The sequence below is a fragment of the Harpegnathos saltator genome, unplaced genomic scaffold (assembly GCF_003227715.2).
Source record: "Harpegnathos saltator strain DR-91 unplaced genomic scaffold, Hsal_v8.6 scaffold124, whole genome shotgun sequence".
NCBI lineage: Eukaryota > Metazoa > Arthropoda > Insecta > Hymenoptera > Formicidae > Harpegnathos > Harpegnathos saltator.
Genome location: NW_020229900.1, coordinates 523,939 through 548,852, shown reverse-complemented (window position 1 = coordinate 548,852; position 24,914 = coordinate 523,939). Strand labels below are relative to the sequence as shown.

The 24,914-nt window shown below is 38.2% G+C and overlaps 2 protein-coding genes across 4 annotated transcripts in view; one reads left to right on the top strand and one right to left on the bottom strand.

Moving 5' to 3' along the window:
- Positions 1-24,914, bottom strand: part of LOC105181335 (putative uncharacterized protein DDB_G0277255) — a 228,730-nt gene that overhangs the window by 36,040 nt on the left and 167,776 nt on the right. The window lies entirely within an intron of this gene.
- Positions 9,022-9,710, top strand: LOC109503670 (uncharacterized). Its single transcript, XM_025306427.1, has 2 exons — positions 9,022-9,353; positions 9,442-9,710. The coding sequence occupies exons 1-2, from the start codon at positions 9,146-9,148 to the stop codon at positions 9,645-9,647; spliced, it is 414 nt and encodes a 137-aa protein (XP_025162212.1). The 5' UTR covers positions 9,022-9,145; the 3' UTR covers positions 9,648-9,710.

Here is a 24,914-nt window from a genome sequence, read left to right as displayed (position 1 = left end):
TACAATGTCGCATTTTGAAAAATTTGACTAGACCGATGGAGAGAATATAAAATACTGTAAAACTTTTGTCTGAAACACTTTCTTATATACCTCATATATTTTATGAGATATTAAATAACAACGACAAAGTCCGTCTTCTTCAAGGGGTGGTTTCGACCCCGAAACCTCTAGACAAGCACATAAAAAAGAATATGTATGTAATGTTTCTTGATGCTCTAGAAAATATCCAATGCCCATGAAAATCGGTGGGGGACAGTTGGGTATGTTTCCTTGTCAGAGGCAAAAGTGCCCCCGAAAGGGTTAGAAGCGACGCACGACGTCGGCACGCCCGACGAAAAGACGTCGAGTCGGCGTGTTTTCAGGGCTAACGAGGGCTCCTTGGACCGGGAGAATAGTATCGGCGAATAGTCAGAGACAAGAGCTCGTTAGTCTCGTTAGAGTTACTGCGCGGTGGTCGCAAACAGCCGCGCCCCGCGACTCGGGGGGAGCTCCGGCAGACAAGAGTGAGTGCACCAGCAACCCCTGTAATTTATCGTGGTCGAAGCGGCGTGTAATAACGATGATATCGGGGTAACTTCTGGCTTGATTAAAGCGCGGCTTATCGCTCGGCTCCGATACGCTGTCTCCTTCTTTCGCCCTCCCTCCTTCCCCCCCCCCCCCTCTTTTCTACTGTGTGTGTTTGCAGAATTTTCTTTGCCCCCAGCCCCTGCCCCGGCCAGCAACCGCGGCTCGCGAGGTATCTCAGCGGGTCATCAGAATCAGCGAGATATTTGAGCCCGCCGTCTACTCTCTTTCGGGTGTGTCTGTGCGCATCCACGTGCTCGGTTCGTGCTCGACTCGCACTTATCCCGCGGAATACCGCAGGATAGACGGGAAAGCATCCTCGCGTTCGTTCGGAATCGTTATCGGTCCGCTGGTGTGAGGGACGAGCGCGCGCGCGCTAAGAGCACCCGCGGGAGTTTATTGAATATACATATATTCAGAATATCAAAACGTTCCCTTCAACGCGGAGAGAAATAATTTAGGAGTGGCTGCGCGCCCGAAGGGCGTGGAAATGAACGCGAAGCGTAGTCGCTTTCTCTCTCCGTCGCTCACTCTCTCCCGGACGCGTAAATCGAAACGCCGGGAATGTACGGAATATTAAGGAAAGTTTCGGCGTAACATATCGGCCATTAATCATCGCGCCCCGTTGCGGGGTTACTCGCTGGCGTTTCCCCTCCCGGCGGAATGGAAATTGCCGTAATGCGTGGACGAATAGCGTTCTCGTAATACGCGGCCAGAATTTCCTAACGCGATAGATCGCGGTGCGCTGCGGCGGGGAGACGCGCGGCGGCGGCGTCTTCGAGAAAAACCGCGGAGGATCAGATGGTCCTTCGGCTTCGACGGAAATCGCCGCATCTGAACGGAACATTATAGGGATGGGCGATAAAAGTATCGATATTTTAAAATATCGATACTTTTGGATTTAAATATCGGTATTTTGTATCGATCTTTTTCTTTTCGATATTACTGTGTATCGATATTTCAAGAGCAATATCGGACTTCCGATATAATTCAATACGAATCATTAGTATTGGGCGAGAATTTTAGCGTACCGAAACTTTTGGAACTAGCGCTACCAACCACAGCCATTCTCAGTTCCCAATTGTCGCAAACCGTTGCAAATTAATGGCGAATTCGATTGACATGCACTCGCTCCGTTCCAGTGCCTAATAACTTTTTGTTATTAAGCGCTTATTGCTCGGAGTGCGTACTTTTATGCTAACCTGAGTGCGGGTAATTTAAGAAGCTTTCTGAATTTGAGTACATATCATGTAATTTGTTAAAAACACTCCGTCTTAAACGAAAATGTCGCTGAAACTAAACAAATAATATTTTTAATCTGCACACATTTAGGCCGGTATTCATAGTCGGATCTTATATTTAAGACCGTCTTAAGTTTATCTTCAGATATTGTATGGATCATTTCATTGGTTACATAGTATCTAAACATCAACTTAAGACGGACTTAAATATAAGGCTGCGTTCAGAAAATACAACGATTGAGCCAATTCGTCAATGTAACTGGATTCCTTCCTTTTTTTCTATGAAATGACTAGGAATACATCTATTTCTGACGCATTCCAAAAACGGTAACTATAATAGATTTTAGTATAAACAAGTATAAATCAATAAATAAATATATAGTAGATACATAGTCAAGAATAAGGATATTAGTGGTATCGATATTACTAATATCGATATTTTTTATTCGATATTTTTAACACGTTGACTGCCAACTACGAGATATCTCGTAGGTTGTTTACTTGCCTAGCGCTCCGATTCTGTAACTCGTTATTGGAGTTAACGACAGTTTCGTTATTGTTGCGCAGCTTTTCTACGGTATACAAAAGCTGCGCAACGATAACGAAAGTGTCGTTAACTCCAATAACGAGTTACAGAATCGCAGCACAGTACCGTGATTCTGTAACTCGTTATTGGAGTTAACGACACTTTCGTTATCGTTGCGCAGCTTTTGTATACCGTAGAAAAGCTGCGCAACGATAACGAAAGTGTCGTTAACTCCAATAACGAGTTACAGAATCGCGGTACAGGACGCCTACTACGAGTTATCTCGTCCCTTCATTACTTGCCATATTTGTACAGCTACGAGGAAACTCATAGCATAACAGTGTAAATATGAATAGATGGCCTCAGGAAAGAGAATAAAAAATGTTTTTTTAAAAAAAAAACATTTTTTAAGCTTTTTGATTATTACTATGTACTATTATTAAAGTTTTTAATAATATAACATGATTAAATCAAATTGGCTCCTTAGACCGGAATCGTGAAAAATTCCGTGGCAGTCAACGTGTTAATGTATCGATATTTCTATTTACGATACGTATCGATATGAAATATCGATATTTTCTATTGTATCGCACCCATCCCTAGAACATCAGCTTGCAAGAAGAGAGAGATAGGAAAGGTAGGGGAAAGAAAGAGCGCCTCCCTCCCGTTTCCAGGATGATACACAGATTCGCAGGGCACACAAATTTAAGCTACGCCGCCCGGCGCGCTTCGCCCGAGAATTGCGAGAATTGATGATGATATTTCGCGTTTTGCGTACAAAATTGCGTACGCCAGCTGCGTTTCCCTAATGAAATCTCCGACGCACAAAAATATCGAGCGCAAATTAATGATGTCGTCACGCTCCGCTGCCGTGTCATTCCCGAACACAACACGCTGCGATCGCGCCACTTACATAATGCAATTTTTACTCTCGTGGCTGTTGCGCTGCCGCTTACAGCACTCTCTTCTATCCCTTCCTTCCCTCCGTCTCTGTTCCTTCCTTTTGGAAAGTAACAGGCGCCCGGGGAGCGTCGACTGTTCGAGTTTAATTTAGCAGATGCGCGTAATGCGCGCCGACAAATATCCGCGATTAATTTTTCGTCGGGGAGAGGCAAAATACGTATGAATTTTCGACCAACGTCCCTGTCCCGAGCAACGCGCCAGTTTTTCTCTCCCCTTTGCTACCCTTATTTTGTTGCTCTTCTCACCGGGATATACCGCGTACACTACGAGCTTGACTACGAGCTGCAATTTTTATCTTCAAGGCTCGATGCTGTCGCTTACGCTAGATTTTACCCTCTTTTCCCCTCCCTCGCTCCCTCCCTCTCTCTCTCTCTCTCTCTCTCTCTCTCTCTCTGCCTCTTTCTCTCTGTATTTTTAATCCAACAGGCACCCGAGAAGTCGGACGGGTTCGTAAACGGACGATACGGCGCGTTAATTATTGAGCGCAGCGGCCCGAGAGAAGGTAATACGTCCGTCCGTCCGTCTCGTCGTGCCGCGAGCTGCGGCGAAAATTCCCGGCGTTTAACTTAATGGCTCTTAGAAGCGTGTAAACGACAGTAACACCGCACACGCAGCGTCGAGCCGCGATTAATTCGCGGCACGTGACGCCGCTCATGTGCGCATAATTAGCGGCGCCCGCGCGTCGAGGGCTAATAATTAACATACGCGCGCCCGCGCCCGCGCTCGCGGATACGTCGTCGTCGTCGCCGTCGCCGTCGTCGTCGTCGTCGTCGTCGTCGTCGTAAAATTGCCGTCGAATGATTTGTAACTTTCGACGCTTTCGTCCTTTCGCCCCCGGGCCCCGTGGCTTTGTTAAGGCGGATCAACGTCTCGTCGTGGCGATTAATATGCATGAGCTTACGTACAGGGTGTCCCGGGAACGAGCGACCGCCTTCACCCTAACGACGGATTCGACTCGATTTTTCCGTAATTAAAGCTCCGATCGCTTTTCCGATCAGTAGCGCGAGATTCTCATCGTGAACGAATCTCCGGCTTGCATAAATAACCGAGTTCGTTACGAAGGTGGGATTGGAGACGGTCGGGGAATGAGAGATCGCGGGGACACACCGAAATCCTTATATTTCATGTTTAATACCTTCTCTGCTCAAAAAGTAGCTGGAATCACTCATTTAAGTGACGTGCGTTTATGATATTTCAAAATTCTTTTGTGATTAAGTTGGTGTCACTGTATTTAACTTCCGTACCGAATTAGAGCGTGATTTTTTCAATTAGGTCGTCCGTGGTAGCTGTCTATCGGTCGACTTCAGGTAACATCTGTGATTTTTACGATGTCGAATATTGCAGAGCAAAGAGATTGCATTGAGTTGTGTGTTTTCGATGAAATTTCTTATGCAGACGCGCTGAAAGTGCTATAAAAGGCATATGGAGATAAGTGTATTCCAAAAACACAGGCATGAGTGGAATAAATTGTTCAAAGAGGGTTGCACAGCCGTCAAAGACTTGTTTCGTTCTGGTCGCCATCCACGACAAAAACGTTAAAACAGTGAAAAAGTTAGTGTTTGAAAATCGTATGAGTGAAAGAGATTCATGCCGAGCTTAACATATCAAATGGCTCTGCACTCAAAAAAAAGTAATTTCAAAACAAGCGAAATCATTTAAATTTTAGAGGATTTTATTCTTATATATGACCTCAAGAGGATTTCTCTAACAAGGGGAGGGCGCATCGACCGGGAAACGGTTTGGAACGAAACTTACGGAGTTAATAGTACTTGACTACTAATAACTCATGGTAATAGCATACGATGCAATACCTCTTCGTTTTCGAGAAAAAGCGGTCTAAAGAAAAGAGCCAACAAAGTGTACGAGTTAGCAAGAGGGGTATTCAACGAAGCGACGTAGCGCAGCAGCGAAGATAACGGAGTACCGGGCTGCCGGGCTGAGGTTCAATCCCTGCTGTATAATTTTTTTTTATTCTGTAAGCATAAAAATGAAGCAGAAAACATTAATAAGTAATAAAACTGCGTTTCTTAAATATATTAGTGTTTGTTAAATATACTATTAATAATTTAAATTGCAAAAAAACCGTAAATCTTATCTATAAAATATATAGTGTATGAGAAAATTTTTATATAATAATTGCAATGGAAATAGGAGTAAAAATATATTATATTTTCGCTGGAGGATTTTTCGATAATAATTCATTATTCTCGTAAATAAAATTCGCATATACGAGAGCATTAGTGAATTCACCTTTAAAATCTTCATTTTCAAAAGATCTTTCTTCTAGCGATTCTACATCAACTATTTTGCTTGTTGAAGGATTCTCTGACATTGTTATGATATATTAAATATGATCATCGAATTGCTCTGTATCACTAGTAAACGCACACTGCCGCTTGCTCTACTGATGACTGTTCCGATGCTCGAATCATTTCGTCATTCTTAACGATCGTTTAGAATGACACAAAGGAAGTTTTTGGAGGGGGATTGCCAGAAGAGATAAAGACACAACATAACTTCAACACAACACGACTTCAATACAACATAGAGAGTTGCAACAGAAATAAATATTTTATATATACGATATAAGATTACGAAAAATTATCTCATACTAGTTTAACCCTTTGCGATCGGCCGATTTCGAAGAGATCGATAAACATGGATATCTGTAAGTTGATCTAAACATTTGAATCTAGCATCGGGAGAATAGTTTTCTTTCATTATCGCTAGCCTCATTTGCCGTGCCGCACGCCAGGCGATCATGAATGCCAGCCTGGCGGCATCGACTTCTACGATGACTTGCGAATGCCGCCACTGTGGCGGCATCGACCGCAAAGGGTTAATAGCATTCCTATATATTTCATAACAATATTTTTATTCCTATTTCCATTGCAATTATTATATAAAAATTTTCTCATACACTATATATTTTATAGATAAGATTTGCGGTCTTTTTGCAATTTAAATCATTAATAATATCATATATTTAACAAACACTAATATATTTAAGAAACGCAGTTTTATTACTTATTAATGTTTTCTGTTTCATTTTTATGCTTACAGAATAAAAAAAAATTATACAGCAGGGATTGAACCTCAGCCGTCCAGCCCGGTACTCCGTTACCTTCGTTGCTGCGCTACGTCGCTTCGTCGAATACCTCTCTTACTAACTCGTACACTTTGTTGGCTCTTTTCTTTAGATTGTTTTTTCTCGAAAACGAAGAGATATTGCGTCGTATGCTATTACCATGAGTCATTAGTAGTCAAGTACTATTAACTCCGTAAGTTTCGTTCCAAGCCGTTTCCCGGTCGATGCGTTCTCCCCTTGTAAGATTAAGAGGAAAATATAAATATATTATCCTTAAAGTTAAAGAGATTATATATTATATGTATAATATAATGTAATAATAAATTTATATTAAAATCAATAAATCTTATTGATTTTAATATAAATTTCCTCTTATACACACAGATTATTTAATCTTTTTTTAAGACGATTATTATTTATTCTTACTGTATTTATTCTTGCTGGTAATACTAATTATTATGAAAAAATTTATTATAGTGTACAACGAAAAGTAATATACTATATAGATGTATTTCTAGTTCCAGTTTTACAATAAGTAAGCATGAATGAAATAAGATCATTATTTTAGGTATGTGAATTAATTCGGTCTGTTTTTTTCTTCCAAAAAAGACTTTAGTATGAAAAAACATGAAAAAATACACCAATCAAAGTATTTGTCATCGCTTGCTATTATTTTTTCCCATCTGTCTGGCAGTTGTTGCATTCCGTGACGGAAAAACGACTCGTCCTGCGAAGCGATCCATGTTTTCGTTAACGCGATATTTTAGAGGAAAATATTTCAGGCAAAAAGGCTTCAAAGGATCTATGTACGTACAATAGCGTCAGTACATAGATCCTTTGAAGCCCTACAACTTTTGTCTGAAATATTTTTTTCTAAAATGTCGCGTTAACGAAAAAATCCGGTAACGCTGGTGATCGGAAAACCCGCCGGTATATGCCAGTTCATCCCTTCCGCTCAGTCGTAGGGAAGAACCTATCTCTTCTTAAAGAGCGTTTCAAGTAAGCTCCTATCGTTTTCTACTTGACCTTTCCATTTTTCCCGTTTCCCATCGGTGTTGTACATCTTATTTCGTATTTTATTAGAAATTGGAATATTTGAGCAATCTGATTTGAGAAATCTGATATCTTTCAGTGTTTAGATTTCTATTCGAAGATAAAAAAAGTTCCTAGTCCAAGGTGATCTTCCAGTTCTGCTTTTAGTGAATAAAAAAAACGGGGAAAAAGGAAAGGCTCAGGTAGAAAACAACAGAGACATACTAGAGGAAAGGCGCTTTGAGAAGAGATAGGTTCTTCCCTACAACTGAGCGGAAGGGATGAACTGAGATACCTGAACGTGAATTTCGCTTAGTTCTTGCCCAGCTTTCGTGGAGTGAACGTTCATATGTTTTCCGCTAAAGTTGCTAGTATTTGTTAGAAAATTTTATCAGCGCTTGTCACAAACAGTTTTCATACTAGTGTGTATGCGTGTCTCATTATAAAATGGATAGAATGTATGAAGGTGCTCCTAAATTGTGTCGTATTAACGACTCAGTTAAGCTTTTGGCGGACGATACTGTAGCGGTCAAATGCGGAGAAAATGTAGTACCTGAATATAATGTTATGAGCGAAAAACCGATGCAGCCGATGGAAGTAATGCTCATTGAACAGGAGAAGCTGAAATCCATATTTCCTCCACGTGAACAAATGATATGTCGATTCACACAGGAAAAAAGTCCCCGAATGAGCATAAATGTCCCATGTGGTATGTTTTACACCTACAATTACAGCTTTAATCTATTTAAAACTTGTGTTCTATTCGACTATATTAATTATTGAATGTATCTTTAAAATCCTTAACTCTTTCCGGCCGTAAGTATAGTAGTCACATCGGTCGGCATTATTTTTATATCACGCACGCTTAGTCAATTATTGCCTAAAAAACGTATAAATTTTATTCAAACGAGTTTGCTTAAGCAATGTGCATATTATGTACACTACCTTGGTATTCGATATTTCATTTAGATTTATCTATAGTTTTCTTTGGTATATTTCGAAACAATCGCTGTTACGTAACCCCAGCTTTCTTACGCATGTTACGCGGTGATATAAAATTGTCACCATTACTTCTTTGCACATCTTCATATTCACTAGGCTCTTGTCCCCTTTTAGACATTTCGATATATAATTTTTACAAACACCCCAGCATATTTACCGCAACGGTAAAATAGTCTTGCTGAGAATATCCTGAGTTCTGACCGGAAAAAGAGTTAAATCGATATATTTTGCTTCCAATTAAATTTGCGCCGATAACGTATAGATGTTTCCTTCATTCTTCGTATCTCCATTATCGTATCTTTAAACAATAAAACTGTGTGAAGAAAGTGTATTATACAACAGTAGCATTATATACTTTTTTTTATATTAATATCGTTGAATTTAGCAGTATAATAATATTTCGATAAGAAAATATTTGTTAAAGTGTTAAATTATCCATTAGATATAATAAATGTGTGTATATACATAGTTAGACGTATCCAGAATTTATAACACATCGTGCATTCATTGAACAATAATTTATTATTCTTTATTTTTATTGTTTCATTTTCAGGTGCATTTATGGTTACAAGTTCAATTCAGTCTCATTTAATGCACTTTATTTACTCGTGCTATATTGGAGATGAAGATAAAATACATAAGTTTCACACGTCCAATGTACTTAATATTTTACAGCGATACATATGGGACTGTGTTCCAAATTCGTATTATCGTACAAACCAGTTTGGGATGTTCGATTATCACAGGACGAATCTACCGGGTGATTGTATAGGCATATTTTACATAGTGAACAACAGGCCCGAAGGAATTGGATTCACGATTTCTAAAAATGCCGTTCGATGGGAAAGGTTTCCTTTATCACCGGGAAAACCAGTATACCTATATATGCGAATGATGGAGTCAATGCTTCAATTTCGGACGATTCCGTTATACAACGGTATGTCACGAAGGAATTATGTCGATTCGCCAAATAGCATTAAAGAACCATTCTCTTGTTATTTAAACATTATACTGTCTGTTTACAGTACCCTCATTACAAGGATTATGTCGCGAAGTCATTTTCCAGCATATGAAGAGGAAGGACGGACACTTGACGGCGGCAAATATAGAGAAGTTGGAAATACCGAAGACTCTGATTCAAAAATTAACGCTTCACGAACAAAATAATTCTCCTCCTCTAAAGATTGCCATTTTTATGCTGATGAAGGCACAGACAGTTACAGTTAATTAATTCAAATAAGAGCATCTGTTTAAATTATTTACTTTTTGGTAACTTTTTTAAGTTACGCCTTCGTAAGCTACGGACCACTTTTATAGACTTTTTATTAATAAAGTACGTTTATAGTGCGATCCTATGTATGTGTATTCATTTTAACCTTATTTGGCCTCATTTAACAGTTTATTAATTTTATATAATGTGCCGTGCTAAAGATAACAATTAATGTAATAATGCGTTGTCCTATTTCCTCCTCCGAATTCCTCTAAAACACACAGAATTATTATTTTGTTAATCCTTCTCTATTAATATTTAATTGGATGTAATGGAGCCATATTTGAATTATCGGGTAATTATGATACGCGGTAGCGTAGAATCGCATAGTGTGCTTTCATCGAGTATTCTATGTGTTTTGCTACATATTAGGTGTGTGAATTAATTCGGTCCGCTTTTTTCATCCAAAAAATGACTTTAGTATGAAAAATATGAAAAAGTATACTAATCAAAGTATTTACCATCGCTTGCTATTATTTTTTCCCATCTGTCTGGCAGTTGTTGCATTCCGTGACGGAAAAACGACTCGTCCTTCGAAGCGATCCATTCATTGAGCCATTTCTCTATTTTTTCATAATTGTTGAAGTCCGAAAGCCCGTACGCCATTGATCTGAACAAGTGATAATCGGATGAAGCAATGTCTGGTGAATATGACGGGTGAGATAAAACGTCCCAAGTGCTTCCAAAATGGCCTTCACAATCTTTCCAACATGTGGCCGAGCGTTATCGTGCTGGAAGATCACTTTGTCTTGTCTCTTTGCATATTCCGGCCGCTTATTCTTCAATGCGTTGCTTAAACGGATCAATTGTTGTTGGTAAAGTTCGGCAGTGATGGTTTGGCTCTGTTTTAATAGTTCATGATACACTACACCTTTCTGGTCCCATCATATACAGAGCATTACTTTCTTGCCGTGAATATTCTGCTTTGGTATCGATGTGGATGGTTTTCCGGGGTCGCTAATGGATTTCCTTTGTTTGGGATTATCGAAATATATTCACTTTTCGTCTCCAATCACAATACAATGCAAAACACCTTTTCTTTTTTGCGTGGCAAGCAAAATTTCAGACATGGCTTTTCGCCTCTTGGTGTCTCTTTCTTTCAGGTCGTATGACACCCATCTTCCTCCTTTGTAAATCTTTTCCATGGCTGCCAAACGCACAGATATTGTTGATTGATCAACATTCAACAATTGCGCGAGCTCATGTTGCGATTGACACGGATTTTTATCGATTAGCGCCTGCAATTCCTCGTCCTCGAACTCCTTCAGCTGACCTGGACGAGATTTGTCACCGACACTGAAATCATCATTTTTGAAACGTCGAAACCATTTTCTGCATGATTTATCGGTGGGAGCACTTTCACCATAAGCTTCTACGAGCATTCGATGAGCTTCAGCGGCTGTTTTCTTCAAATGAAAACAGAAAATGAGAACTTCCCGGAAATGATGCTTTTTTGGCTCGAATTTCGACATTTTCGAATCAAATAAACACGATATTATTGTTACAAACCCAAACGTTTATCACTGAATATTATTGCCAGATATCAAATCTAAAAAATGAAGCTTTTTGCAGACATTAGAAGTTAGAAAATTACAATAGTACAGCAATTGACCGCTAGCTGGACCGAATTAATTCACACACGTAATAATAAATAAATTTCCAATTAGTTTTGTTATGGACTTCATAGCTGCAAAGATGTTCATCATAACCAATTGTATAAAACCTAGTTAAAAGAAAGAATATATCATTCAACTTCTTGCAATAGATTATAAATTGTATTTGACCAAATATGGGTAAATTATCTTCGTTATATGTTACAATAACACACATACCTTTTTTACAAAAGTGTTCCAAATATTCTGAGCCATGAATGTATGATTATTTTTTCGCTCATGTCTGGAGGTGGAGCATGACTGAACAAAGAAGCCGACATTCAAACCAACATATTCCTCTTCATGCGAGAGAAAAATTAATTGATATAAGAGAAAATCCTTTTGAAAGAAAAGGAAAACAGTTAAAATATCTAATATGGGTCTATGCATAATTCCGCAGCGAAACTCGAATAAATTTCAAACGCAAAATATTTAGCAAAAAAAGCGATTTTAATCAACTAAATATGTTCCATTCGGTTCAATGACTTTCTGCCATCTCTCCACGAGCTTCATTATCCCTCTTTCATAGAAATTGTGAGATATTTGGGCAAAAGTCATCCAAGTGGTTTTTGAGGACGTCCAGGGAACTCAAGGTTTTATTATTCAAATTGTTCTGTAGCGCCCGGAACATGATATGATATGATATGAAGTGATAATCTGAAGGTGTAAGGTCCGGACTATACGGTGGATGCACCGAAACATCCCACCCAAACCGCAATAACTTTTGCCGGGTCATCAGAGAAACGTGTGGTCTAGTATTGTCCTGGAACACAACGCACTTTCTGTTCGCCAATTCGGGCCGCTTCTGATCGATTGCTCGCTTTAATTTGGCCAGTTGTGAGCAGTAATTGGTCGAATCAATCGTTTTGTTGGGTGGCAGCAGTTCATAATAGACGATTCCTTTCCAATCCCACCAGATACAGAACATTACCTTCTTCGGGTGTAATCCAGCCTTTGCGACCATCTGAGCAGCCTTCCCGCGCCTCCACCGTGATCTTTTTCGACTGACATTGTTGTAGACAATCCACTTTTCATCGCCAGTGATCATCCGCTTTAAAAATAGTTCGTTTTGGTGGCGTTTGAACAGCAAATCGCAAGCTGAAATTCGGTCCATTAAATTTTTTTCGCTCAGTTCGTGCGGCACTCAAACATCTAGCTTATTTACCATCCTAAGCTTCCGTAAATGTCTCGAAACAGTTGATTCATCAATGTTGAGGTTATGTCCGATCTCTGTAGTCGTCAAATGCCGGTCGGAGTCGATTAAAGCCTTGATTTGATCGACATTAGCAGTGACTGGCCGATCAGAGCGAGGAGCACCTTGGAGATCAAAATCTCCGCAACGAAATTTCGCAAACCACTTCCGACACACACTTTCGCTTACGGCATTCTCTCCGTACACGGCGCATATCTTTTTGTGAATTTGCCACGCGATTTTGCCTTTTCGGAAATAAAAAAGCGAAATGCACCGAAAATACACGTTTTTTTTTTCCTTGTTCAAAATATAATTAAACTTCGTATATGTCACGGATCTCGATGAATAAATACTTTCTTAAAATGTCAGCACAAATATCAGCTTTCACTTAATGCACGACACTTCATATGTTTGACACATGTGCGAGCGGAAAAACAACTGCGAACGACATCTCGTCGGAATTTCACTACGGAGTTATGCATAGACCCAAAAAATTTTCGATGAATGGTTCACTTTAAACGCTTTGTCGAAAGAGAAATTCTTTTCCTGACAGGGCTTCGCTTAGAACGTGAAACTATGGGAAAAGTCACTTTACGAATAGAATATCTTTTAAGCGTGTCCATGTCATTTTGACCGAAGACAACTCACGGATTTTCACATTACAATAATGCGCTATCGCTTCTTGTACATGACTGTTTGGCCAAACGCTTGACTAATATCATTTTGCACGCACCGTACTAGCCAGATATGGCACCCTGTACTTTTTTCTCTTCCCAAAACTCAAAATGCCGCTCCATGATAAGCGTCTTGAGACGATTAAGGCAGTAAAAGAGAATTCGCCGAAGGGACTCAAGGCCATACCAAAATCGGCTTATGAAAAGTGTTTCGAAGATTGGATTAAGCTTTGGCGTATGCGTGTTGCAGACTGGGAACTATTTTGAAGGCGACAAAATAAATTTACCTGAATAACTGAATATTTTGTGTTTCATCGCCCGATTCCGGGCACTTTTTGAGCAGAAGGTACATCGCGACCGCGGTTCCGCGCGCATGCCGAAGACATGGAGCTTTGATACTCTTCTCCTCGATCTTGCCTGCGCACGTGCTTGTCCGGGTTTCCTCGTTATCGAGGAGAAGAAAGTTTCGCGATAAAATATAATTTTACGCACACGCTTGATTCCCGGCCTCGCCGCGCCGGCGCGCTCGCGGCGATTTTTCATCTAAATCGTTTCCGCAATAAAGAGGATAAAATAACTTAAGCGCCGGATGATTTACGGCATGTACGCTAATCGCGTATATGCTAATGTCACTCTTATCTGCTGCACACGTACACGCCCGGAACACGTGTACGGTTTGATGTACATCGTCTAGGCGGTATCGCACGCGACGTTACTCGAGATTTCTCGTCGAATCTCGATCGTGTATCAACAATTTCGCGCACATCACGCGGCCGCGCACGCGATCGCAATGGAGAACGGCGGGCCAGCGCGAAGCACGGGGAGATTTATTTTCGCCGAGTTCTTTCGCTACGTTAAGCGCGAATCAGTCAGCATACGGCGTCGTTCTTACTCCAAACTTACTCCAAACTTTTCTTTCGTCACGAATGAGACAGAAGGCCGGGCGATCTCATCTCCGCGCCCGCGCGGATGGAATTCAGCTGTCAAGATCCTCCGCGGAACTTGCAGTTCTCGGGCCGTTTGACAGCTTTCATTGAGAAAGTTTCGATTCTTCGAGACTCGCGCCTGAAAGACAGACTTGCTCTTCCGCGAAATCCGCTCTCGGGCGATTGTTTGGCACACTGGACGATTGTATCCGCGCACTGAGAAAAAGACTTCTGCAGTTGTCGCAATAAACGAACGCTTGCTGTTTGTTGATAATTGTACGAGGAACAAATCAAACAGTTACCGCAACAAATCATTTTTTTGCAATTCTGACAAATTATTATTTGCAATTTTAAAAAATATATATTGGAGATGCAAATCATGTATGTGACTTTCTTGTAGTTCATATTCTGAACTCTCATATGTAGAAAAAAATAGCTCTCAAAGTGATTTTTAAGCCTTTTTAAGTAGCTATGAGCAACTTTTACAGATCTTTTTATTGATAAAAGTACGTTTACAGTTAACAAGCCTTTGCATGTGTGTATCCACTTTAACTTCATTTAACGACTCGGCTCGGACGACTGTCATTTGTTACACTTCTAACTGATATTAAATCACTGTAATTGTGAGAGGTGAATGAAAATACTTTCATCATGTCTTTACTATCGCATCAGCGAAATATCGAGTCGCATAATTCACGCACCCGCGCCCAGCGCTGGGCGATTCTGGATACTCAAAAAATTAGTTCCGCTCACGGATATAAAAAATAACATTTGATTTATAAATTATCATCTTTGTTATGTCTTGTTGTCTTTGTTATTTTGCTAAACGACTTTTAATTTAGATTTTCATACTTCTCCTGCTTGTAAATTGCCGATTACAAAGTTCAATGTTACTTCATGTGTATACTAAGCGACGTTCATGTACAAATATACCAAGTGTTTCAGACCACACGGGTCACCCGATTTTACCGCGTTAATGCTTATTAGAGGAAAATATTTCAGACAAAAGGACTCAAAGGATCTGTGTACGTACAATAGTGTCAGAACATAGATCCTTTGAAGCCCTACAAATTTTGTCTGAAACACTTTTTTCCAAAATGTCGCGTTAACGAAAAGATCCGGTAACCCTGGTGATCTGAAACACCAGCCGGTATATGCCAGTTCATCCCTTCCTCTCAGTCGTAGGGAAGAACCTATCTCTTCTCAAAGACCGTTTCAAGTAAGCTCCTGTCGTTTTCTACCTGACCCTTTCATTTTTCCCGTTTCCCGTCGGTGTTGTATATCTTATTGCGTATTTTATTACAACTGGAAATATTTGAGCAATCTGTTATCTTGCAGTGTTTAGATTTATATTCGGAGATAAAGAAAATTCCTAGTCCAAGGTGATCTCTCAGTTCTGCATTATAGTGAATAAAAAAAACGAGGAAAAAGGAAAGTCTAAGGTAGAAAACAACAGGAGCTTACTTGAAACGCCCTTTGAGAAGGGATAGGTTCTTCCCTACGACTGACCGGAAGGTATGAACTGGAATATTTGAACGTGAATTTTGCTCAGTTCTTGTCTAGTTTTCGTTGAGTGAACGTTCATTCGCCTTCCGCTGAAGTTACTAGTATTTGTTAGAAAATTTTATCAGCGCATATCACAAACAGTTTTCATACTAGTGTGTGTGCGTGTCTCATTATAAAATGGACAGAATGTATGAAGGTGCTCCTAAATTGTGTCGTATTAGCGACTCAGTTAAGCTTTTGGCGGACAATACTATAGCGGTCAGATGCGGAGAACATCTGACATATGAATATGATGTTATGAGCGAAGAACCGATGCAGCCGATGGAAGTAATGCTCATCGAGCAAGAGAAGCTGAAATCCATACCTCATCCTCCATTTGAACAATTGATATGTCGATTCGTACAGGATAAAAGTTCCCGAATGGACATGTATGTCCCACATGGTATGTTTTACAACTACAATTACTTTAATCTATTTAAAACTTGTGTTCTATTCGACTATATTAATTACTGAATGTACCTTTAAAGTGTCTTAACACTTTCCGGTCGTATGATCCGGTCGTAAGTATGGTAGTCACATCGGTCGGCATTATTTTTATATCATGCACGCTTCGTCAATTATTGCCTAAAAAACGTATAAATTTTATTCAAACGAGTTTGCTTAAGCTATGTGCATATTATTTACACTACCATGGTATTCGATATTTCATTTAGATTTATATATATAGTTTTCTTTGGTAAATTTCGTAATAATAGCCGATATGTAACCCCGCCTTTCTTATGCATGTTACGCGGTGATATAAAATTGTCAGCATTACCGCACATCTTCATATTCACTAGGCTCTTGTCTCCTTTTAGAAATTTCGGAATATAATTTTTACAAACATCCCGGCATATTTAACGCAACGGTAAAACAGTCTTGCTGAGAATATCCTGAGTTCTGACCGGAGAGAGAGTTAAATCGATATATTTTGCTTCCAATTAAATTTGCGCCGATAAAGTATATATGTTTCTTTCATTCTTCGTATCTACATTATCGTATCTTTACACAATAAAACTGTTTGAAGAAAATGTATCATACAACAGTAGCATTATATATATTTTTTGATTTTAATATCGTTGAATTTGGCAGTATAATAATATTTCGATAAGAAAATATTTGTTAAAGTGTTAAATTATCCATTAGATACAATAAATGTGTGTATGTACATAGTTAGACGTATAGAGAATATATAACACATCGTGCATCCATTGAACAATAATTTATTATTCTTTATTTTACTGTTCCATTTTCAGGTTCATTTTGCGTTTCAAGTGCAATTCAGACTGAATTAACGCAATTTATTTGCACGTGGTATGAAGGAGATGAAAATGAAGTACATAAGTTTCACGCGTCCAATGTACTTAATATTTTACAGCGATACATATGGGACTGTGTTCCAAATTCGTATTATCATACAGACCAGTCCACTCGGTTCTCTCATCAAAGGACGAATCTACCGGGTGATCGTACAGGCATACTTTACATAATGAACGACAAGTCCGAAGGAATTGGATTCACGATTTCTAAAAATGTCGTTCGATGGGAAATATTTCCCTTAACACCGGGAAAACCAGTATACCTATATATGCGAATGATGGAGTCAATGCTTCAATTTCGGACGATTCCGATATACAGCGGTACGTCACGGAGGAATTATGTCGATTCGCCAAATAGCATTAAAGAACCATTCTCTTGTTATTTTAACATTATACTGTCTGTTTACAGTACCCTCATTACAAGGATTATGTCGCGAAGTTATTATCCAGCACATGAAGAAGAAGGACGGAAACTTGACGGCGGCAGATATAGAGAAGTTGGAAATACCGAAGACTCTGATTCAAAAATTAACGCTTCATGAACAAAATATACCTCCTCACCAAAAATTTTAACGGTTACCGGACTTTGTGTTGATGAGGACACAGATAGTTATAGATATTTATTTTAAATAAAAGCATCTGTTTAAATTATTTACATTTTGGTAACTTTTTTAAGTTACGCCTTCGTAAGCTACGGACCACTTTTATAGATTTTTTTATTAATAAAGTACGTTTACAGTGCGATCCTTTGTATGTGTATTCATTTTAAGCTTATTTGGCCTCATCTAATAGTTTATTAATTTTATATAATGTGCCGTGCTAAAGATAAAATTTAATGTAAGAATGCGTAGCTCTATTTCCTTCTCCGAATTCCTCTAAAACACACAGAATCATTATTTTGTTAACCATTCTCTACTAATATTTAATTGGATGTAATGGAGCCATATTTGAATTATCGGGTAATTACGATACGCGGTAGCGTAGAATCGCATAGTGTTCTTTCATCGAATATTTTATTTTTTTTGCTACATATTAGGTGTGTGAATTTATTCGGTCCGCCTTTTTCTTCCAAAAAAAGACTGTAGTATGAAAAACATGAAAAAGTACACTAATCAAAGTATTAGCCACCGCTTGCTATTATTTTTTCCCATCTGTCTGGCAATTGTTACATTCCGTGTCGGAAAAACGACTCGTCCTTCGAAGCGATCCATGTTTTCGTTAACGCGACATTTTAGAGGAAAATATTTCAGACAAAAAGGCTTCAAAGGATCTATGTACGTACAATAGCGTCAGTAAATAGATCCTTTGAAGCCCTACAACTTTTGTCTGAAATATCTTTTTCTAAAATGTCGCGTTAATATCTGGTAAATCTGGTAAAAAATCTGGTAAATCTGGTGATCTGAAACACCAGCCGGTATATCCCAGTTCATCCCTTCCTCTCAGTCGTAGGGAAGGACTCATCTCTTCTCAAAGAGCGTTTCAAGTAAGCTCCTGTCGTTTTCTACCTGACCCTTTCATTTTTCCCGTTTCCCATCGGTATTGTACATCTTATTTCGTATTTTATTAGAACTGTAAATATTTGAGCAATCTGATATCTTGCAGTGTTTAGATTTCTATTCGAAGATAAAGAAAGTTCGTAGTCCAAGGTGATCTTTCAGTTCTGCATTTAGTGAATAAAAAAAAACGGGGAGAAAGGAAAGGCTCAGGTAGAAAACAACAGGAGCTTACTTGAAACGCCCTTTGAGAAGGGATAGGTTCTTCCCTACGACTGAGCGGAAGGGATGAACTGGGATATCTGAACATGAATTTTGCTCAGTTCTTGTCCAGTTTTCGTTGAGTGAACGATCATTCGCCTTCCGCTTAAGTTACTAGTATTTGTTAGAAAATTTTATCAGCGCTTATCACAAACAGTTTTCATACTAGTCTGTGTGCGTGTCTCATTATAAAATGGACAGAATGTATAAAGGTGCTCCTAAATTGTGTCGTATTAGCGACTCAGTAAAGCTTTTGGCGGACGATACTGTAGCGGTCAGATGCGGAGAACATCTGACATATGAATATGATGTTATGAGCGAAGAACCGATGCAGCCGACGGAAGTAATGCTCATCGAGCAAGAGAAGCTGAAATCCATATCTCATCCTCCATGTGAACAAATGATATGTCGATTCACACAGGATAAGAGTTCCCGAATGAGCATGCATGTCCCATATGGTATGTTTTACACCCACAATTACAGCTTTAATCTATTTAAAACTTGTGTTCTATTCGACTATATTAATTATTGAATTTATCTTTAAAGTCCTTAACTCTTTCCGGCCGTAAGTATAGTAGTCACATCAGTCGGCATTATTTTTATATCACGCACGCTTAGTCAATTATTGCCTAAAAAACGTATAAATTTTATTCAAACGAGTTTGCTTAAGCTATGTGCATATTATGTACACTACCTTGGCATTCGATATTTCATTTAGATTTATATATAGTTTTCTTTGGTATATTTCGAAACAATCGCTGTTACGTAACCTCAGCTTTCTTACGCATGTTACGCGGTGATATAAAATTGTCACCATTACTTCTATGCACATCTTCATATTCACTAGGTACTTGTTTCCTCTTCGACATTTCGGGATATAATTTTTACAAACATCCCGGCATGCGATCGCAACGGTAAAACTGTCTTCCTGAGAATATCCTGAATTATGACCGGAAAGAGAGTTAAATCGATATATTTTGCTCTCAATTAAATTTACGCCGACAACATATATATATTTCCTTTATTATCCGTATCTACGTTATCGTATTCTTTAATTATAAAAATGTATAAGGAAAGTGTATTATACAACAGTAGCATTATATCTTTTTTTTTTCTATTAATAACGTTGAATTCAGCAGTATAATAATATTTTGATGAGAAAATATTTGTTAAAGTGTTAAATACTCCATTAGATATAATAAATGTATGTACGTACATAGTTTGACGTATTCAGAATTTATAACACATCGTGCATTCATTGAACAATAATTTATAACTCTTTATTTTATTGTTTCAGTTTCAGGTGCATTTATGGTTTCAAGTGCAATTCAGTCTCAATTTATGCGCTTTATTTGCACGTGGTATAATGGAGATGAAGAGAAAGTACATAAGTTTCACACGTCCAATGTACTTAATATTTTACAGCGATACATATGGGACTGTGTTCCAAATTCGTATTATCATACAGACCAGACCACTGGGTTCTATTTTCACAGGACGAATCTACCGGGTGATCGTATAGGCATATTTTACATAGTGAACAACAGGTCCGAAGGAATTGGATTCACGATTTCTAAAAATGTCGTTCGATGGGAAAGGTTTCCTTTATCACCGGGAAAACCAGTATACCTATATATGCTAATGATGGAGTCAATGCTTCAATTTCGGACGATTCCGGTATACAGCGGTACGTCACGGAGGAATTATGTCGATTCGCCAAATAGCATTAAAGAACCATTCTCTTGTTATTTTAACATTATACTGTCTGTTTACAGTACCCTCATTACAAGGATTATGTCGCGAAGTCATTTTCCAGCACATGAAGAGGAAGGACGGAAACTTGACGGCGACAGATATAGAGAAGTTGGACATACCGAAGACTCTGATTCAAAAATTAACGCTTCACGAACAAAATATACCTCCTCACCAAAAATTTTAACGGTTACCCGACTTTGTGTTGATGAGGACACAGATAGTTATACATATTTATTTTAAATAAAAGCATTTGTTTAAATTATTTACTTATTGGTAATTTTTTTAAGTTACGCCTTCGTAAGCTATGGACCACTTTTACAGATTTTTTTTATTAATAAAGTACGTTTACAGTGCGATCCTTTGTATGTGTATTCATTTTAACCTTATTTGGCCTCATTTAACAGTTTATTAATTTTATATAATGTGCCGTGCTAAAGATAAAATTTAATGTAAGAATGCGTAGCTCTATTTCCTTCTCCGAATTCCTCTAAAACACACAGAATCATTATTTTGTTAACCATTCTCTACTAATATTTAATTGGATGTAATGGAGCCATATTTGAATTATCGGGTAATTACGATACGCGGTAGCGTAGAATCGCATAGTGTTCTTTCATCGAATATTTTATTTTTTTTTGCTACATATTAGGTGCGTGAATTAATTCGGTCCGCTTTTTTTCTTCCAAAAAAAGACTGTAGTATGAAAAACATGAAAAAGTACGCTAATCAAAGTATAAGCCACCGCTTGCTATTATTTTTTCTCATCAGTCTGGCAGTTGTTGCATTCCGTGACGGGGAAAATGACTCGTCCTTCGAAGCTCTATGTTTTCGTTAACGCGACATTTTAGAGGAAAATTATTCAGACAAAAGGACCTCAAATGATCTATGTATGTACAATAGCGTCAGTACATAGATCCTTTGAGGACCTACAAATTTTGTTTGAAATACTTTTTTCTAAAATGTCGCGTTAACGAAAAAATCCGGTGACCCTGGTGATCTGAAACACCAGCCGGTATATGCCAGTTCATCCCTTCCGCTCAGTCGTAGGGAAGAACCTATCTCTTCTCAAAGAGAGCGTTTCAAGTAAGCTCCTGTCGTTTTCTACCTGACCCTTTCATTTTTCCCGTTTCCCGTCGGTGTTGTATATCTTATTGCGTATTTTATTACAACTGGAAATATTTGAGCAATCTGTTATCTTGCAGTGTTTAGATTTATATTCGGAGATAAAGAAAATTCCTAGTCCAAGGTGATCTCTCAGTTCTGCATTATAGTGAATAAAAAAAACGAGGAAAAAGGAAAGTCTAAGGTAGAAAACAACAGGAGCTTACTTGAAACGCCCTTTGAGAAGGGATAGGTTCTTCCCTACGACTGTCCGGAAGGTATGAACTGGAATATTTGAACGTGAATTTTGCTCAGTTCTTGTCTAGTTTTCGTTGAGTGAACGTTCATTCGTTTTCCGCTAAAGTTGCTAGTATTTGTTAGAAAATTTTATCAGCGCTTGTCACAAACAGTTTTCATACTAGTGTGTATACGTGTCTCATTGTAAAATGGATAGAATGTATGAAGGTGCTCCTAAATTGTGTCGTATTAACGACTCGGTTAAGCTTTTGGCGGACGATACTGTAGCGGTCAAGTGCGGAGAAAATGTAGTACCTGAATATAATGTTATGAGCGAAAAACCGATGCAGCCGATGGAAGTAATGCTCATTGAGCAGGAGAAGCTGAAATCCATATTTCCTCCACGTGAACAAATGATATGTCGATTCACACAGGAGAAAAGTTCCCGAATGAGCATAAATATCCTACATGGTATGTTTTACACCTACAATTACAGCTATAATCTATTTAAAACTTGTATTCTATTCGACTATATTAATTACTGAATGTATCTTTAAAGTGTCTTAACACTTTCCGGTTGTATGATCCGGCCGTAAGTATGGTAGTCACATCGGTCGGCATTATTTTTATATCACGCACGCTTCGTCAATTATTGCCTAAAAAACGTATAAATTTTATTCAAACGAGTTTGCTTAAGCTATGTGCATATTATTTACACTACCTATTCGATATTTCATTTAGATTTATATATATAGTTTTCTTTGGTAAATTTCGTAATAATAGCCGATACGTAACCCCGCCTTTCTTATGCATGTTACGCGGTGATATAAAATTGTCAGCATTACCGCACATCTTCATATTCACTAGGCTCATGTCTCCTTTTAGAAATTTCGGAATATAATTTTTAAAAACATCCCGGCATACGACCGCAACGGTAAAACAGTCTTGCTGAGAATGTCCTGAGTTCTGACCGGAAAGAGAGTTAAATCGATATATTTTGCTCCCAATTAAATTTGCGCCGATAACGAATATAATTCTCCTTCATTTTTCGTATCTACACTATCGTATCTTTAAACAATAAAACTGTGTGAAGAAAGTGTATTATACAACAGTAGCATTATATATATTTTTTGATTTTAATATCGTTGAATTTGGCAGTATAATAATATATCGACAAGAGAATATTTGTTAAAGTGTTGAATTTGGCAGTATAATAATATATCGACAAGAGAATATTTGTTAAAGTGTTAAATTATCTATTAGATATAATAAATGTGTGTATGTACATAGTTAGACGTATACAGAAAATATAATACATCGCGCATCCATTGAACAATAATTTATTATTCTTTATTTCACTGTTTCATTTTCAGGTGCATTTTTGGTTACAAGTGCAATTCGGTCTCAATTAACGCAATTTATTTGCACGTGGTATAAAAGAGATGAAAATGAAGTACATAAGTTTCACGCGTCCAATGTACTTAATATTTTACAGCGATACATATGGGACTGTGTTCCAAATTCGTATTATTGTACAAACCAGATTGGGCTGTTCACTCATCACAGGACGAATCGACCGGGTGATCGTACAGGCATATTTTACATAATGAACGACAAGTCCGAAGGAATTGGATTCACGATTTCTAAAAATGTCGTTCGATGGGAAGTATTTCCCTTAACACCGGGAAAACCAGTATACCTATATATGCGAATGATGGAGTCAATGCTTCAATTTCGGACGATTCCGGTATACAGCGGTACGTCACGCAGGAATTATGTCGATTCGCCAAATAGCATTAAAGAACCATTCTCTTGTTATTTTAACATTGTACTGTCTGTTTACAGTACCCTCTTTACAAGGATTATGTCGCGAAGTCATTTCCCAGCACATGAAGAGGAAGGACGGAAACTTGATGGCGGCAGATATAGAGAAATTGGAAATACCGAAGACTCTGATTCAAAAATTAACGCTTCACGAACAAAATATACTTCCTCACTAAAACTTTAACGGTTACCGGACTTTACGTTGATGAGGACACAGATAGTTATAGATATTTATTTTAAATAAAAGCATCTGTTTAAATTATTTACTTTTTGGTAACTTTTTTAAGTTACGCCTTCGTAAGCTATGGACCACTTTTATAGATTTTTTTTATTAATAAAGTACGTTTATAGTGCGATCCTATGTATGTATATTCATTTTAACCTTATTTGGCCTCATTTAACAGTTTATTAATTTTATATAATGTGTCGTGCTAAAGATAAAATTTAATGTAAGAATGCGTAGCTCTATTTCCTTCTCCGAATTCCTCTAAAACACACAGAATCATTATTTTGTTAACCATTTTCTACTAATATCTAATTGTATGTAATGGAGCCATATTTGAATTATCGGGTAATTACGATACGCGGTGGCGTAGAATCGCGTAGTGTGCTTTCATCGAATATTTTATGTATTTTGTTACATATTAGGTGCGTGAATTAATTCGGTCCGCCTTTTTCTTCCAAAAAAAGACTGTAGTATGAAAAACATGAAAAAGTATACTAATTAAAGTATTAGCCACCGCTTGCTATTATTTTTTCCCATCTGTCTGGCAATTGTTACATTCCGTGTCGGAAAAACGACTCGACCTTCAAAGCGATCCATGTTTTCGTTACGCGACATTTTAGAGGAAAATATTTCAGACAAAAAGGCTTCATAGGATCTATGTACGAACAATAGCGTCAATAAATAGATCCTTTGAAGCCCTACAACTATTGTCTGAAATATCTTTTTCTAAAATGTCGCGTTAACGTCTGGTAAATCTGGTAAGACATCTGGTAAATCAGGTGATCTAAAACACCAGCCGGTATATGCCAGTTCATCCCTTCCGCTCAGTCGTAGGGAAGGACTCATCTCTTCTCAAAGAGCGTTTCAAGTAAGCTCCTGTCGTTTTCTACCTGACCCTTTCATTTTTCCCGTTTCCCATCGGTGTTGTATATCTAATTTCGTATTTTATTAGAACTGGAAATATTTGAGCAATCTGATATCGTTCAGTGTTTAGATTTCTATCCGAAGATAAAGAAAGTTCGT